Source organism: Corvus moneduloides, chromosome 2 (assembly GCF_009650955.1).
Source record: "Corvus moneduloides isolate bCorMon1 chromosome 2, bCorMon1.pri, whole genome shotgun sequence".
NCBI classification, from domain to species: Eukaryota; Metazoa; Chordata; class Aves; order Passeriformes; family Corvidae; genus Corvus; species Corvus moneduloides.
The window spans coordinates 38770406-38787805 of NC_045477.1; the positions used below are offsets into that span (position 1 = coordinate 38770406).

General features: G+C 42.4%; 1 protein-coding gene across 2 annotated transcripts; it reads right to left on the bottom strand.

Moving 5' to 3' along the window:
• Positions 1–1438: 1438 nt before the first annotated feature.
• On the bottom strand, positions 1439–17370 carry LOC116439526 (transmembrane 4 L6 family member 1-like). Of its 2 annotated transcripts, XM_032099180.1 has the most exons (6): positions 17231–17370; positions 14023–14202; positions 10491–10556; positions 4946–5091; positions 3982–4168; positions 1439–3477 (listed from the first exon to the last, which is right to left on the bottom strand). In XM_032099180.1, the coding sequence occupies exons 2-6, from the start codon at positions 14191–14193 to the stop codon at positions 3457–3459; spliced, it is 591 nt and encodes a 196-aa protein (XP_031955071.1). In that variant the 5' UTR covers positions 14194–14202; positions 17231–17370; the 3' UTR covers positions 1439–3456. The 2 variants fall into 2 exon arrangements, with proteins under 2 accessions (XP_031955071.1, XP_031955072.1); XM_032099181.1 differs by lacking the exon at positions 17231–17370 and having other exon boundaries at positions 14023–14205.
• Between the last annotated feature and the right edge of the window lie 30 nt (positions 17371–17400).

Genomic DNA, 17400 nt, shown 5'->3' on the forward strand with positions numbered 1-17400 from the left:
GACCGTGGCACTCTGAGGTCTGCAAGGATCAACCTCTCATTGCTTTGCTCTGCAAGCCAAAAAAGTCCAGAACATCGAGTACCAGCGCCTGAGGCATCTGAGCCATTTGCATCAAAATGAACTGACAGTTCCTCTTGAAATGAGAGGGTATGAACTAGTCTGTGGTGTCCAACCCAGGTATTTGGATTGTGTCCTTGATCCTGACAGCTGAAACTCTGGGCTGTTGGTCTCCAAACATTTACATTTTTCAGGTGATGTCCTTGGTCTAAAGTTTATTCTTATCACAATTCCTATCCCTATCAGTTCTAATTGCAAGTGATCCCCTGTGTGAGTTTCAAATGCAGAACAGAGAGGGATAATTTGATGCAAACCCAACATATTTAAGTCCTTCTATCAGAGTCTGTGTAGTGAGATTGTACAGTGAATTAATATCAAAATGAAACAAATATTTTTGTCTTTATGTCTGGGTAGTTTTTGGCTAAGTCGATAGACACAGAAAAGACAGACAGACAGACAGATAGATAGAAGATGAATATAGAGAAAAGATAGATATAGAAGAATATTATCAGTTCCTTAGTTTTACTAAATTCTTCATCTATACAATACAAAAAACATTTCAAGGACAAAGTTGCTCTTTTCCTTTGCTAGGAGATTTCCCTGAAAGAATTCTTTCCATTTTGAAAAAAACACCAAACCAATACCTTAAAATCTGTAGTAATCCTAATTCTGAAGCATGATATCTTATCTTCAGTCAAGCCAACTCTCTGTTGAAATCAAAGGTTTTATTGTATTTGGTATTATGTAGACATTTTCCTTTGAAGCCTTGCCCACCAGAAGAGCTTGGGTTTGCAGGTCTCCCCGCAGTGCTCGGCATGAGGAGCTGCCCCTGTTACAATGTGCTGGCCAGCTCCTGGAGAAGGCTCTGATGACACTTCTGAGGACAGGCTTTAAATAATGTAAAATGTGATTTGGGGGATCCAAAAAAGCATGAGCTGAAATAATTTCATCTAATTTTAGTCAGCTTTATATATTTTCACTAATAAATTTTTAGCAGCCTTGTGTTTGCGAGAGACAGGTGTTTGCTTTGGTCATCCACAGCTTTGTGTTGTTAGGTCCAGATGAGACTCTCGGATCTCTGGACATCTGTGAGTGGGTTCTTTGCTGCGTTTCAAATGGCTCCTGTCCATGGTGGGCAGCTGAACCTTGCCCAGGAAGGCAATGCCTCCCACTTGCCTTAGGCATCGCTTTCAATGCGGCCTGGGGGAATGTTCCCTCTCTCCAAGGACTACGTATCTTGATGCTTACCTTAGAAGAGGCTTCATTGTGGTGGTTCAAGTTAGACAATTCAACTCCACTTTCTCTGTTATTCCATTTATCTTCCTATTGGAGGTAGTTTGAACTCACAAGTCCTTCAGGTCACACAAATCAAGCCAGAAAATAAGTTCAGAAGAGCAGTATTTAATATTTACATATATCAGTGAGGCCAGTGGTCAAACAGTTGGAAGGACAGAGGGTGTTTCCAGGAGCACAGAGACATGACACTAAACATCCCCAGGGAAGGACAGCCTGGAACAAGCAGATGGCAGCAGCACAGTGAACTTATTTTTCTGTGCTGGAGGTGTGTCCATGGGGATCTCTTCCCCTCCTGGTGCTAGCACAGCCAAAGTTGGCTTTATCCCAGAGGTGAGAGTCAGGGAGTCAAAACTAAGGGATGAGGGAGGGTGAGTATTTAGGGACTGTGAAGAGTTCATAGAACCCCCGTGCTAATTAAGGAGTCTCTCTCCACCTGACTACATGTGAATATCCTTATTTCTCGCTGCCTCTTTAACTCTTATCCTGGTTTGTTGTCTGCTGTATGTGGTAGCACTGTCCAGGCTTCACTGCTGGCAACAAACACGAGCTTTTTAAGCCACCTGGCAGGTTTGGATGCACCTAGTGATGATTGCAGACTTCAACAAGTCTTAACGCTTTCTTCTTTACAGAAGGTGCTTTTAAGTTTTATGGGTTAAATTTCCTGCTTCTAGGGGTGAAACTATATTCCAAGGTGCATGTGCTTCTCATCTAGGCAACTGGCATTTTTTCCCCATTTTATATAAAGGAGAATGTGAAGCATTTTGCAAGCTGCATTAGAGGACAGCACAAGCAGCTACATATGTCTGCAATAAGTGTGTTTAAAGAGCTTGCTCCCATGCTACAGTGCAGAAATATGAACAACTTCGAGAAAACATAAATGTCTCTCTGAAAAGTAGGCTCCAAGTGCTTTAAATATATTCATATTTTCATAGCTGCATAAACACATGGATGGGTAAAGATTATTTCATGGTTTGGCTGACAGAGGAAAGATAGTTCATGTCCAAGAATTCACCTTTGAGGAAGTCACTAAAATGATGAGTTTTCTGAAATTTCCCAGTCATGGACATTAGCTCAAGATCAAGATCTTGCTCTTTAGTGATGATGAGGAATTATGCCGTTCCTGGTTGGTATTACTGTTGCAAAAACACTAAAACTGATGCAGTTTGTTGCCTTCAGATTATATCTTCTATTTGTTACTAAGCTGCATATAATTACTATCTATATCTTTGTTTATCTTTGGCTAGTTAATTCCTTGGTCCATGTGCTCTGTTCTAGAACAGCCCTATGGACATGTGTGGAAGTTAGTGAAATTCTTAGGCAGTTTCATCAAGGCAAAATTGGTGGTGAGGTTCTTCACCCTTTTGTTAAACCAGATATTTCTAAACTCTTGCTGCAAACCCTACTGTCTGTGTTGACCCAAATGTTCCTCTAAGGCTGCCACAGATCTCATGCTCCTGAAGAACCGATTTGGAAGTGCACTGGGCTCTGACAAACAAACTACCAAATGGTGCAAGTGGATCTGGCTCCAGGGTGGCAGAAGAAGGCTGAAAACCGTGTTCTTCAGTTGTCCCTGCAGTGTCTCAAAGAATGCTCGATACATTCTCTGCTCATCCTCTTTCAAATCTGTGAGTGCCCCATTCTAAAATTAATAGGAACAGACAGGTGAGCTCATGGTGGGATTTGGGGGGGATGGGAGGTTATTTACATCAGCCAGAGAGCACCTGATTCATGCAGCTGATAAATACACACATTAACAACAGTTCCATTTCCCACATAACATGAGAGGGCAAGTCATGATCTTTTATCTGAGGACTGTTGTGCTTTGTACACAAGTACAGCAGTAAGGACCAGATAAATTAATGTTTTTGCCAGTACCTGAGGTTTAGCAGTATGTTTAGAGAGATGAAAATGTGGAGTCTCAGATTGAAATGATCTAGCCCTTTTCCACCCTGACTTCTTTATAAAAAAATCATTTTGCCCTGTGAAACATCCGAACATTTTGGATTTTCTTTGTTGTCCCCCCATAAATACAGTACAGTGCACTATCCTTATTGTATGTGAATTGGCAGCTCGGGGCTTGTCTTGGCATTCCTTGTAGGTCATTCACATTCCAGAAATATTGGTCTGAAAGGCAACGAATGAAAGATGTTTAATTAATATTCCAGGGGATATCTGATGCTGCAAATATCTTGTGCAATGAAAGTAAACAAGGAAAAGGAAGCAATAGTGATGAATGAAACTTGGAAGATGTTTTCTTCCATTCTGCAAAATAACAATTTTACTACTCTTGACCAGTTAAAAACGTCTCTATTTTTTGTCTCTCACTTACATATGCTGGGGAGGGTCATTAAACTTTATCTAAAAGGCTTCTTAAATAGGAACACAACCATGCAAGTGAGTATGTTAATATGTTGTACTGGTCTGCTGTTTAGGAAAATATGAGGACCAGGTTATCCCTGACTATAAAGCGACAGAGAGAAAGAGAGTGTGCAAATGCTTCTGTACTGCCTCAGCTCCCCAGAGGAGCTTGTCCAGGGCATGTGCAGATCTCTCAGCTCATGTACCACTACCAGAGCCTGAAAAATAAAACCGGAACGAACGTAAAGCACACTTTTACTGTGTACCAACCTTTCTTCTCCTCATACATGTGCCACATATGAAGCCAGTGAGTCCATTGATGACTTGAATAAAACAAAGAATAGCTTCAATCACACCGATGGCCAGGAGAATAGAGAAAAGGACAATATTCCAAAGGATGATGTTTTCAGGTTGTTTGCAAATACTCCATGTTGTCTGGTTAAACAAATAATTGTCTCTGTGATAGAGGAAAATAATTGGCAAGATATTAGCAAGTAAAAACTTGAGAATGCTTTCTGTGTTTTCTGGCATTTTATTTTCTGAACTTGATTGCACAAAGTGAGTCCCAGATGGTGCTATAATTGTTAAAAGCTGGTGATTCTCCCCAGAATTCCCTTTACAGAGATGCAATTGATAACTAGGGAAGAGAGCCACATCTGTAATTTGTTGCATCCACAAGAATCTCCTCTTTGTTGTATGGCAAAATTATGTTAATAACAAAAAAGAAAGGTCTGTAATGGTTTTAAAATGTGTCTCAATATTCTCTATTCCTGCTGTGGTATCTCAGCCCAGTCCATTCATTATCTCTAGCACTGGCTTGAAGAGCATGGTTGTCAAGGCTGACTTTAAAGATTCTGAGAAGATTTTTGCTTTGCTTTTCAGAAGTAGGTAGAGCAGGCTGAATTCTTGATAATTTAACAGATTAATGTGGCACAGTGAGCAAACATCTCCTTTTGACTCCAGTGGGAGTCAGCTCACCAGCCTTTTGAAAGCATGGTGCAAATTGCACGAGGGGCTTGTGACAAGCGCAGCAGACAAAACTCAGGCAATTTGCCCAAGGATAGTTTCTTGGTCAAACAGATGACCAGCTGGAACATGCTACTCAGAGAAGTGTGAGTTTAGGTGTACACAGGGTGAACCACCAGTTCATTTTGGAAAAATCCAAGTTTACTTTAAAAAGATATGGGACGGGTCAGAGAACGTAAAATTGGAGGAGCCTGTAAGCCATACTCACTCCAGAGTGTCATTCCTGAAAGGGTAGAGGTATTCTCCATCACCTGTGTCACACAGAGGACCCCCAATCAGCCCCAGTGAGGAGATGACCACACAATATGCTCCTCCTGCAAATCCCAGCACAGACAGGATCACTGACAGCAGCATCTGAAAGGGAAAGACCTTCAACATTGTGTGCACAGAGGTTTGAGTAGCATGGAGAACTCACAATGAATGGGAAAGAATTCTCTTTACTTCTCTTACTTTGTGCTGAAACTACTACTGCTACTAAATTTGTGGAAATAAAAAGCAGTTGACTTTTTCTGACTAATTTTCTAGATGTTCTGGATGTTAAAGAACTTATTCAGAATTTTATACTTAAGCTATCACTTATGAAATATCTGGTGAGTTTTCTTTCGAAAACCAGTACGAGGCCAGTCCTGGATTGATCTGTTCCATATATTGTGCCTTGGCATTTCCAACTCTTCAGCTTTCTTGGCCCCTGCACCAACAGAAACAAGCAAGCAACTACTGAACCAGGTATGAAAGCAACAGAAGATACATTAATTGGTTTTGCTAATTGATGGAACACAAAAAAGTCTTTCTTATTGCTGCTTTCCTTCATTTTGCAACAGCATGACACGTGATTACCACTGCTCATGTTGAGAAATCTAATTGTGCTGCATGTGGCAACAAACCAGCAGCGGCTTCGTGTTGTATGTAATGCACTCATGTTTTACATCAGCTGCTCCCACAGAAACGTCACCTTTACTCCATTTGGGGATAGCTTTCTAGTAATGAATGGGACGTATCTGGTTGCTGTTTGTATATAGAAACAAAAATCCCAGGAGGGTGCTACTGGTGGTGCATCTGGGACAGGCTTCCCTATAGTCTTGTTAAGAATCACTGTTTGTGGGTGTTCACAACTCTGCCAAGTGGGGGAAGAAACTCTGGACCAGACAGATAGAGCCAGGGGAAGACCTGGGGCAGGGACAAGGCAGCAGGCCTGCCTTAAAGTCAGAGCAGTGGCATGACCAAGGAAGCACATATGAAATACTCTCATCCATGACTCAGGTTTGAAGCCAAATATCTCAAGTCGCATAATTCCCTGCTGCCAGCAAATACCAGGTGAAATCCAACAGCCCACATGGCAGGTAGAAACCTTCTCCTAGTCCCAGTTGTTCTACTTCACTGCAGAGTCAAATGGAAATATCCACCATCCATGCTGGGGTTTTGTGACAAAGCCTTGAAAAGGCTATTCTCTGTCTGAACATGTTCAAGCTGGTGAATGCAGTTTCCAACTTGACAGCCAACTGCTTTCTGTAGAACCTTTCACGATGCCAGTGTGTGAATTGACTAATTTTGTGTGTTGCTTTGCTTCTAAAGCAATCCTTGAGTTAGAAGTTGCTGGGATTTCTCATGGGATTTATTTAATTATAACTGATTAACAACTCAGTCTTTTCTTGCAAAGCTGGATACCCTTTTTTTAGTCTTTATCTGCATGTTGGCTGAATTGACTCTTAACAGAGCTCCATTGTCAGCAAAATGTAGGTAATTTACTCTATTGTCCCAGACCAAAACAGTGTCTGGGTTGTAGCTGATGCACTGTCTCTCACAATAAGATCACCAACCATGCCTTGTGGTGAGGGTGAGTGACCGATACTCTCTTTGAAACTGCTACCTATGCTGAATGACTTTTCTCCACTTGTTTTCTCATTTACATCAACTGTGCATTCTGCTTCTTAGCTGAAGGATCCTAATTATGTTAACAATTCATTTTAGCACAGCAGAGCAGTACAGGGCATCCCAAACACAATTACGAAGAAAAAAATCAAATGGTCCTTTGCTGTTACTATGTTTTATGATGGCAGTTAGTACTAGTAGTCCTTGCCAGTGCTATCTGTGAGGACTATTCTCTGTCACATGATTGTCTCATTTGAAATCTGTTAACTGTGTGACTAGCCCCATCCCAACTATTTCCCTTACTGTGTACAAGATCATCTAGGCAAAAACTTGTCACCAAAAGAGTCTGAGGTTGCTGCACCTGTTAAGATAGGCTCTCCTCAGCATTTTCTAGACATGCAGGGGCATTTCCCCATTTTATCTACTGATCTGGAGACTTTTCTGGAGGCTTGCCTCATAATCTGTGGAAATCCAAGAATTTTATTAACCATTTCATCATCTCAACCTTTCAGCATTTCCCCTAGTTGTACTTCTCATTGAAATATTTTATTTCCTCATTTGTGTCCCTACTTGCAACAGGAGGCCTAAACCAGGATGCTTGAGTTTGTTAAAATTAGCTTCCCATGATGTTGACCTGTTCTGCACTCCTGAAAAGGTTTTGCTGATCATTTTTGCTGATTTTCTTTTAATGTTTTCCCGGCTTTATCCTTCACACAATTGAATTGTCCCTGGTGAACTGTTGAGGACTCTTAGAATTCATTCTTTGAATGTTTGCTTTGGTGAAGTTAGCAAGTTCCTCCTGTCCCAGCCTGTGCTGCTCTTTATTGCCCTGGTTCCTGTTCCATACACATCTATTTCTTCTCTGTTTCTTTGTCTGGAGGTGGGTTTTTTTTTTGTTTTTGTTTTTTTGATGGAATTGTTATTCTGCCTAGTTATCTTGATGTCTTTGATGATCTAGGTTTGTTTGTCTGGAAAGCTGCTATGGCTATTCCTGTTCTACTAGTAAATCTTGAGGAAGACTTAGAAATACTGGAGTATGTTTGCTGATGCAACGAGAGAAGCTGTACTTTGGGTGGGCCTTTTCCCTCATGACGTCAGTGCAGTGGATGATTTCAGATGTGTACGTGCTGAGCTGCAAGACACTGAAGCTTTCTAAATCTATTACTTCCAAATTCATTACTCCACAGTGCAAGGACAAGAAGCCATTTATGTATGTTTGTAAGTAATAATTTAAAGTTGATTAATGAAAAAACTTAATGCAGCACGTAAGCACTGTGAACTGGAAAACTCACTAAAGTGAATAAAAAGTATGGGAAACATAGTAACTATTATTACTGTTGAAGTAACTTTGGCAGCATGTAAAGGCTTTGATGAAGTCTGAAACTATTAAACCAGGAATTGCGCAAAATAAAATAGAACAGAGTCCCTGCCCTGAGGAAAATGTTATGTTTTGATTGAACAATAATTCTGATCAGTAATGATGCTTTAACCTTTTTTTTTCTTTTTACTATGACAAGCAATTCTGAGTATTCAGTGTAAATTATCATTTTATACCTAAGATCTCCAAAGCAGAAAGGTACCCAAACTGCCTTTGGATTGCAGAGGCTCCTGAGTAGTTCCAGTGAGGGCTGTTTCTCTGCCAGCAGCTGGAAGTAACTGGGGACCCCTTATCAGGTCCATCCAGACCTACCTCACAAGGAGCTGTGGCACTTTTGGAGGTTGCTGCCATTGTGCATGTTTGAACCAATCCCAGGAGTTCTCTGCTCTCCAGGGCCTCACACCATACCCTGCCTTGCATATACAGCTCATATAATCAGGGCATCTGAACAACCCTGCTGTGGATATCTGCATTTTCTCCCACTCTCCCCAAAGCAAATTTTGCCTGAGGTTTCTTCCCTTGAAGAAGTACACCATCAGCCTTCAGAACTCCCTGCAACCCTCACCTCTTTTTGAATGCTTGGAAATCGCTCTTCCCCAGGAGCTGTGCAGGGTAAACTTGTTTTTAGTGCCATTCACAGCCACTCTTTGCTCATGTCCCCATTTCATCCCTACTTTGAGACACAGTCTGTTTAAAACATAGGGTGTAGAGCTTCACTCTTTCCACCTCACAGAGGTGTGTGACTCCAGAGAGGTGTGTGTGTCTAAGAAGACAGCATTTTCATAGATAGACTGTCCGCACTGAGCCTATTTTCCAGTTAGGTTTGGGTAGCTCCATCACTTGGCCATCAGCCACTTTGTGATATGGTTTGGTGGGCATGGTGGTATTCATTTGAAGGTTGGACTTGATGAACTTGGAGTTTTTTTCCAACCTTAATGATTACGTGATTCTCCTGATTCTATGAAATATCACAGTGCATAATCAAATTACTTTCTTAACCTCTATTTTATTCCTCCATAACAGCAAATAAAGAAGAGGAGGAACAGCTTGTAGGTAACCAGTCTGTGATGGGAAGGTGCAGACAGGGTATCTGGCACTGATGTACTGCTGCTAGGAATGGCTCAGACACAGAAAGAGGAGGGGGAGAATGGAGGATGGTGGTGGGCTGCTGGATGACACTGAGCTACCACCTAGGCTGTTGGGCTGGGGAGTGAACCTATCCAGCCTGGGGAAGTTTGACTCTTGGCTCTGTAATATTTAGGGTTGGGATGAAGGATGGAAAAGAGACACCTGAGATGTTGTATGAACTCAGCCCAGTTCAGCTGGATGTCCCCTCGTGACTTACCACATTCAGTGAGTGTAGGAACCACTACAGTGGCTATTTTTCACCACTGCTTTCTACATCACTCAAAACCAAGCAAAACAGCTGGCTCAGGCACTGTTTGCAGGGTGCCTAGGATCTCACCCCAGCTCTGCAAGTGGCCTGCTTGGCCATTGTTAGCATCCTGTCTGTGCATGTGACCTTTGGTAAAATCAGTGTAATGGCATGTCCCTTGGGATGTGCTTGCTGACATCCTAATAAAGAATGCTATTTTGGTATATGGATAATGAATTAATTTAAGTAAAATGTTTTGAAGAGGCAAAGGTCTTCTCATGGATCAAGCTAAATATTAATTGAAGAGTACAGAAGAGACGTGCTTTATTGCATGGAATCTCTCATTCTAGTCTGGTCCTGGGAAGGATGCAGACTCAAAAAAATTTCTAAGTCAGTCTATTCTTGCCAATAATGATAGCCACACAGAAGTCTGTGCCTGGGGCTTGAGGATGAATGGAGATGCCTGTATAACATGTTGCTTTATAATATTCTTAATTATCAAAGAAAAAAGTCTCTCTGGCCTTTCTTTAGATGTCAGAGAGCCTAAATTGCATCTTCACATTTCATGTATGTAATGTTTGGGCAAATGTGAGCTACGGTCAGAGCTGCAGGAAGCAGTGCTGGCTCCTCAGTGCCAGATGCATCAGCTCAGGCTTTTGGCATGGACCTGCAAATAGGAGACCTATGTATCCCTACAGCGAAAAGCAGGGATGAACCTGTGGAAAAGCAGATTGTCATGGAAGGGTATAGAGGAAACCAGACTCTGTGGAAGCAGGATGAACAGGCAGCTGTCTCAGTCTTTAGGATTGCCATGAGCAGGGGAACCTGGAGCCACTTTATATGATGAAGTCCTACTTTGCCCTCAACATTGTGCCTAAGGGCTCCAGCAGTGTCCCTGGCTGATTTCCCTCACATCAGCAGCTGCAATATCATAACGTTCTTGCTGGCTACTGAGTTCTCAGCCCCAGCCCAGGGACGCTGTAGATCGAGCTCCTCTTCTAGGTTTCCCCTGATATGGCTGCTGACAGTGGTGTGATGGTTTGTCACTGCACATTTCCACCTGCTGAGCAGCCATTTAAAGAGCTATTGCAGAAACTGTAGTGCCATTTCAACACATAAATATCCACTTACCCCACATCTGTTAGCGCAACATCCTGCTCCACCTGCTCCCAGCATCATGAATGCCGGCAAAATAACCTGTAAGAAAAGCACAGGCTGAATTGGTGTGCAGCACTTCTGCTGGGGTGTTTTTTAAATTCTAGGAGCTTTGGCATCATGTTCCTCAACTCTGTCACCTTCTGACTCTTCTCTGGCAGTCACACCTGCTTGGATGTTGGTGCTGCTGAAGAGTTACTCAGAAATAAGTGTGGGATTACAGCTAAAGCTGTCTGGCAAGTTGCTGGTGCATTAATTCTGATTGCTGAAGCTATACTGCTTTTTTCTGCAGGGCATTGTTGGGTTTTTTTGTTTTTCTTTTTTTAAAATGTGTCAGTTTTGAGAAAATTGAATTTCTGCCCAGAAAATATACATAGCTGGACTAAAAATTATGTCAGTTTAAACCTCCTGAGCATTCTGCTTTGGATTATAATTGGGAAATCACCCTTGAGCTTCCTGAAACAGATCTGACTTTGGTTTGGGAGTTTTTCTTGTGCTAAACTTCTGGAAAACCTACGAGATGGACTTCAGTCAATGGGGAACTCCCAGTTCACATCAGCACCAATTCTCCATGGTAATTATCAGGTGGAGTTGGACCAGTACAATGTAGTCAGTAACCATCCAGGACTTGGGATATACTGCTGCCTTACAGAGACACTCTGGAGTTAGGAAAAGTTGCCTCTAGTTTGGTAGCCTGAGGGCAAGAAAGCTTTAGTGGGTCTGGCTGTGCAGCCAACACACTCCCACTGTCTTGTCTCTACACACCAATGCTGGTTAAAGCATCTCAAAGAGCAGCACAAGTAAAGGAGTATTGGAGAAAGTAGGAAATGGTTACCATAAAGTTAATGAAAGAAAGAGAACCCAAACAAATAAATCAGTCAATCAAACAAACAAATATAAAAGGTAAAAACTGTAAAAATTGGCCTGACTGGCAAGATTTTTTCTCATGTAGGGCAGGAAGAGCAGAATGTCCATGATGAATGAAGCCCATGGAATTTATGTGTGTAGTGTGAATATCTCTGTTGAAGAGTGTAGGACAGTGTTATGAAACTTGCTTAGATTTGCAGGCTCCTGAATATTTTTCAAAGGATTTATTCTCCATTGCCTCTTATGCACACCCCAGGGGCAACCTACAGCACCTACAGTGATGGCTGGACCACCTCTGGAAACCTGCAGAAATAGAGCATTGAGGTTAAGAAGGTGCTCCTCTTCCTGCAAAGAAGTCAGCTCTTAAATAATTGCAAATGGTCCTAAGGCAGCCTCAGCCCCAGTGTGCTGCTGTCTGGCACTCAGAAGAAGAGTTAATACCTCTGCCCATCAAACCAACACTCTTTTTCCTTCAGGGCTGTAATTTTTCTTTCGAGGTTTCCCCTCTAAGCTGCAAACACTTTTGTGTCATCTATTAGCCTGGCTCAGGATGAAGGGTTTGCTTGGCAGCTTTCTTTTTATGCAGTGCTTGGTTATAAACACCTGCCTTTTGACATGGGAATGAGAATTTGCTGGATTTGGCCATTGTCAGTAAACAAGAGCTGTGTGTGAGCCATGGCTCAGTCAAGGCATTTCTTTGTGTTGTACACAGGCTTTCCATGAGGAAAGACATTACTATGACACATAGAGCCAGTCTTACTCTCTTTATATCCTAAATATTTGAAATAAGGAAATTGAGAGGTTTTCACATAATATAATTTCCATCAGAGATTCAGCAGAGGAGGAGGAAAGGGTGGAGCTGGCTACTCAGCCAAAGAGTGCACTGATGATCTATGTATCAGTCTACAGATGAAGTTCCCAGGTGGAGGGAGGTTTACTGGCTCACAGAACTAAGCCAGGCTGTTCTGAGTTTCTCCCACAGTCTTGACTCTGAAGGCTGTGTCCTAGTTGTGGGGAGATTCTCCAAGGTCAGGCAACCTGTTGGCATGACTTGCCTCAGTTTCCTTTGGGAGAAAGCCATGTGCATGGCGGGGGGGAACGTATTGCAGCTCCATCTCTCCTCACTGTAGTGTCAGGATATGGACCAGACTCCAGTCGTGGGACATCCTGTCTCTTGTTTTAATTCCTTAGGACACTGAGAAGGCAATCTTCATTTTCCCATGCTTCCAGCACCTGGAAGATGGAGCTGATAATAATACTCTCTTTCCCCTTACCTGTGGGCATTTCTCATGCTGTTTTCTGGAAAACATGTACACTCAACAGCATTGTTTGTGGATCAATAATTACTCCTAATGCTGTGTTTTGAAGGTCAATGCAAATTTTTCCTCTCCTCTGACTAGCTGCTCTCATTTTTGATGTATGTGGTGCTGGCCACAGGCAAGTCTGCGTGGAAGCCTCAAAAGAAGGCGCATTTTCAATGAGCCGATGACGCTCTCACATCTAACATCAGCCTTTCCTTTCATTGAACGCCAATGACTCCTGGGCTTGCAGTGATACGAATTTTCCACAGTCTCTCATGTAGTTCCCCTTCTTCCTTCTACAAACTCATGCTTATGTTCAGGCTCAGCACAAGTAATAGGCCCAAGTGGTAACTGCAAGAAGAAGTAGACAAGCCGCTGGTGGAGAACAGTTTACTGAATGATCTTATACCATGTTTCTGCTTTGGGAAATACGAGTATGAACCACATCCACTGCAGACTTTCTGTAGACTTAAGCAGCAGCTGCATCATAGTGTGACTGTGACTGAGATTTACTTTTTTCTAAGTTAATTATTCCTAAAAATTCTGCTTTTTTTGCTCAGCTCTGTGCCAGTTTGCCATCTGCCCAGTACTGGTCATACGCATGTTACTCGCTTAGCTTTTAACGGCACTTGGGTAGAAAATTGGAAGACCAAAAAGGGAACAGGCTTTCTGATGGACTGGAAAGATAAGTGTTCCCCAACATGTTCCCTTCTAGCTATGGAGATTCACATAAAAGTGATCTTTCCTGAGACCTGGAATGGAGAACTAGTTACAGAAGAGCACATTCAAACCAGATCAAACCGGGAAGAAGGTAAGTGGGAGTGTGGGAACATGAGGCATTCAGCTTACTAAGCCATTTGCAGCTCCACATTTGTAAAGTGTTAGCTGGGTCTCAAACTAACACCTGCTGAAACATGTTTCAGTTTTTCCCTTAATGTTTTTGTGAATTGTGTGTACATAAAATCAGCTGGAGGAGTAACAAGGGGGTGCAGACAAATAGTGAAAACTCACCACCTCCAGCTGAGCTTAGGACCTCAGCTTTGCTTTCACTCTTGGAGGACGAACATTCATGTAACTCTTCTCCACAGTAAGCAGTCAGTCCTAGTGCTTCTTCCTAACTTGGAGTCCTGGTATTAATTTCAGGAATATTTTGTATTTCTTTGACTAGGCACTCTTTTGCCTTAAATGCATTTTTTCAGTTACATACCCAACTTCACATTTAAGCTGTTCACATGTTTATGCAAAACACTTTTTTATGACCTGGTTTTTAATGGAGGTTTTCTTGGCCCCAAATTTAAAACAAAACAGAACAAAACTCACATGAAACATTCATCTCTTACCAGTATGCCAGCTCCCAGAATGCCATGGAAAAACCAAACCATATCAGTTATCTCAGTGAGCTGTAGTACTTGTCCATTGGGGAAGTACAGGAGAATGTTGGAGACAATGGCACATACTGCCAGTGGGAAGAGGGTGATCCCAATGCACTTTGAACACTTCCCTGTGCACATGGCAGCTCTCTGCTCAGGAAAGAAACAGGGAGGATTGGGTTACTGCAGTACAGGGAGCACAGGATTTCAGCAGTTTTATTCTTTAATGAAAGAAGAGTCAATTTTGACGAAAGAAATGTTCCAGGTAAGACTTAGACAGATAATCCTGTTCTACAGAACCTGTTCCCTTAAGAGAATTTATTTAAAATTGAATTAGTCAAAGCTGGGATGTTTAATGGAATTTATTTAAAATTGTAGGACCACACCTGTGTTGGTGTGAAATTACCAGAGAGTTTCATCTTAGTTTTTCATGGACAATTGTCTGTCCATTGGGAATATCAGTAACAAAACCATGACCCCACAAACAGATACCCTGGCTGGTAGTCTCCATGGTAGGGCAAAGGCCTTGAGTGGAAGTGGAGGTGGATGCCCTGGGTTTTCTGGGACCACTGTCTTGGGAAGCTGATTTAGAACCTCTTGCCCTGAAGGTCTAGAAGAGGAGGAAATGGCTAGCAAGAGTGCCATATGAATGTTCAATCCTGCCTTGGCGCTGTGGCAAGCGGGGAAGCCTCCCCAGGGTGCCTACCAACTGTATTTCCTCTATTTCAGTCAAAAATACACTCTCAGCAAGAACTGGAGAAATATTTATTACTATTTACTGTGATGTGCTTATTCTGCACATAAGGGTAGGTAGGAGTGTGGATTATGGGCCTGTTCGGCACCCACCCTAAAATATCTGAAAAGCTGTAATCTTGTCTAATTCTGTGTCTACTTGCTAAGGGCAGGTCAAAAAGCCATCCCATCTCATTTTCAGAGATCTGCCATAACATACAGTAGCTTAGTAGTTCATAGCATGCAGGTTCTTTTTTAAAATCAAAGAATCAACATAAATGAAGCACTGGTTTAGAGAGATCTCTGCGGGTATCCAGTCCGACCTCCTGCTGAAAGCAGGACTACCACCAACACTAGGTCACTGTGTCAGCCACGGCTTTGTGTAGCTGAGTTTTCAAAAGGCCCAAGGATGGAGCCACCACTACCTCTCTGGGTGGCCTGTTGCAGGGGTGACCCAATCTCTTGATGAAAAAGTCTTTTCTCATGTCCAATGTGAATCTCCCAGGCTGTACACAGGGCTGTTGCTCCTCATATCCTCTCACACCACTCCATCACCTCTGTTACCTCCCCCAGTTTTTTGTAGGCTGCTATTAGACCCCTCTTCACCAAAGTCTACAACCTCAGCTCACACTGCACCCACGCTGTGATCTACAGCCAGAGAGAAAGGGCTGATCAGTACAAAAGTGCATCCACAGATATTTCTCCATGTTAGTTTGGAAATTTCAGACTACTGGGTTAGAGATTATTGAACTTGCATACTACCTTCCACTTTATGGCACAAACCGATCACAACTTTTTCATGATGTTGTATCATAGCTTCATTCCAGCTCAAGGCTTTCAAATGCATAAAAATATAAAATATGCATGAAAATACAAAATACCAATCTGTGGATTTCTATCCTCAGAGAGAACTGTCAGTTTATGGCATAAAGGGTTTTGCTCTCCTGTGAGTAACTTACCAAATGCAAGAGAGGAAAAGGATGTGGACACACACCATTTCAGGACACACACCCGTAGCCATGCACACGCAGGTGCCTTTGCTTGTTACGTGCAATTAGTTTTTGTAATAACCGAGGCAGTCAGCAGTGAAATGTCCCTCAATTTACTCACACACGTTGGCTAATCCTGAAAGTTTTATGACAAAGGTTGGTGTGGAGAAGGTATTAAGCAGGCTGGGAACACAGAAATCAATCAAGGCCGGGTTCCCAAGCAAGAAAAAGGCCCAGGTGAAAGGTAGCTTGAAGCCGTTTGAGAAAGCCAAGGACAGGCTAAAACAGACTTTGGTGACAGAACGAGGACAGTGAAGAGGTAAGGTAAGATATCAGGTGAGATGTCCTCAGAGCTCTGTAACTGAGAGGGAAAACAGAAAGTGTTAATGGGCTGTCATATACTGCTGTGAAGCAGCTGTGACTGCCAGAGACTTCTTCTGAGTTTGCATTTCAATAGCAAAAAATTTGCATTGTTCTCTGCTGAGATGAGTTCAAGAAGACCACTGTGCTTATATGCCTTTTCTTCTGAGCACTTTGCAGTCATGTTTTGCTTTATAATCCATCTTTAAAATAAGTTAGCTGTCATTAAACTATTCCAGATGGGATCATTTTTAACAGAGATACTTCTGTGTTTATGGTCACTACCTGTTGTTTATACAGTGCTCAAAATTTGGCAAAGCATTTTGCAAGCCTCTGGAAAAAGCCCAAAGAGATAAAACCCAAAGCTCAAAGAGATAAAAGTCTAAACAGACCAACAACATGCAAGCGAAAGACGAAATGGGGAATGGGAATGGAGGAAAATGGAAAGAATATAGGATATTTCACCTACTTTTTAAATAACCAATGTCTAGGTTATTTTTTTTTACACTGACTCTTGCTTGCCTGCTTTCCCATCTCATTCCAGCTTTAACTTTTCCATTTGTTTGCCCAGGCTCACCTAGTTCCCCTCCCCAGAGAGAAGCAAACAAGCACAGGCACAGCCTGGCCTCCTTCTACAAATGCTAAGCCTTATAGTTGAGTTATAAATTCTCTTCTGCATCTTTCGTACATCGCTGGAGGGCCCAATTCTTGTACGGCACAAAGCAACGTGACGCTGCTTTGGCTGGAAGAACTGGGGGTTCCAGCCCATTCCCTCTGACCTATCTCAATACCACTTCAAACTGCAGGGAGAACTTAACCTAAACAACAATCACCAGACCTAGCGAGAGCCTCTACCACCAAAATCAATGCTTCTTTGCCACCTATGCACATCAGAGGATCTGCATGTGTTATTACAGCTTAGGAAAACACTCTGGTTTGCCAGAAGCACTTAAAACACTTTATTAATTCACCAAACAAAAGCACATTCTACAGCTTCATTAAGCAAAGTGGCTAGAGAAAGCTTCTAATTTTTAGCAAGGTTTTTAGAAAGTTTTGCTTTTTAATGCTACAGGAAGTGTGTAAATACTTCTGCTTACCTTCTAAACAGGGTTAAGATGGCCTCCAGGCTCCAGAGTTCCCCACAGCCGGCTTCAGGCTTTCCAGCTCCTCTCTCCTGGAGCGTGGCTGGCTGAGCGAGGCACAGCAATGTTTTTGGGTGACAGACTCTATTAAACAAATAGCTGTTTCCCTCTGGAGAATGAGGAAA